General features: G+C 52.2%; 1 protein-coding gene across 1 annotated transcript; it reads right to left on the bottom strand.

Moving 5' to 3' along the window:
• Positions 1-208: 208 nt before the first annotated feature.
• LOC106014032 lies at positions 209-821 on the bottom strand (the record flags this gene model as incomplete). The annotated part of the gene is given in 1 exon segment (XM_013091037.2): positions 209-821. A coding segment is annotated over 1 exon segment (291 nt), but the record flags the coding sequence as incomplete, so codon positions are not given.
• Positions 822-1,108: the final 287 nt, after the last annotated feature.

Raw genomic sequence — 1,108 nt, 5'->3', positions numbered from 1 at the left:
GAGGGGGGGAGAGAGAGAGAAAGAGGGGGGAGAGAGAGAGAGAAAGAGGCATAAAGAGGGCAAAAGGAGATGGCAGAGAAAAAGGGAAAAGCGGAGAACTTTCGCCATTAAAAAATCTGCACTGCAAAGTTTGGTGAATGTTGCAAAAGTGAAAAAACGAAAAAAAGTTGATTGTTCCAATGCGGAGATGAATGAATTTTCTACTTACCACCACACTATGGCACCCATGTTCCTCTTCTTCCTCTTCCTCCTCCTCCTCATGGTGAACCTCCAGATGCGAGAAGAGGTCGGTGATGAAGTCCTGAAGTTTGTCTACAGACAACACATGGGGCCCTTCCACCATCTCCTTCTCGAGAATTTCGTGAAAAACGTCGATACGTCCTTCATGCTCTTCGTGATCGTCGTGGGACTCCCCTGGAGCGTGGCTCGCCGAGTGCGAGCACTGAGGCAAGGCGAACAACGTTGTAACTAAAAGAATGCAAATGGCGGAATCCTTCATCTTTCTGGGTGGGAAACTTGTTCACAAACTTTCACAAAACGTTCAGAAAGTGTTCCAAACTATCCTCACCAAATTGTCGAGACGACTGAAGTACCTGCGAGTTTGCGGGCCTCTATAGGCTTTATATAGGGGTTGTGGCAAGTCTTATTTCGCGGATTGAACCCTGATTTGTCGGAGTCGAGAGCTGCGTGCCGTGTGCACAACCACAACAAAATGGCTTCTTCGTTCATTCGCCGTCCTGTCTAAACTGTCGCCACGCTTGGTGTGTTGTGGCCGTCCGCGTCACTGGTTGGTCCGCTCGGGGGTCACGTGGCGGGTGTGCGTGGGGGAGGGGAGGGGACGGCGTGGAGCGTCAGGCGTGAAGAGAGAGGGAGAGGGTAAGGGGGGAGGGGAGGGAGGAAGAAGGGAGAGAGAGAGGCGACGCGGGACGAGCGAGGAGAGAGTTCCCTGTGGGCTGTGGGTGGCTGCCCCCACCAGGTTATACTTATAGGCCGACATTGACAAGGAAGTTACAGGTACAGGTTACACAAGTTACACTAAGTTACAGGTACATAGATCATTCTTTGGTCCTGGCTGGGTGTCGTGAGGAGGGGGTGAGGAGGGGGGTGA

The sequence above is a fragment of the Aplysia californica genome, unplaced genomic scaffold, assembly GCF_000002075.1.
Source record: "Aplysia californica isolate F4 #8 unplaced genomic scaffold, AplCal3.0 scaffold01917, whole genome shotgun sequence".
Taxonomy (NCBI): Eukaryota; Metazoa; Mollusca; class Gastropoda; order Aplysiida; family Aplysiidae; genus Aplysia; species Aplysia californica.
Note: the sequence above shows the minus strand (reverse complement) of the source record. Positions and strands in the feature narration are given on the sequence as shown.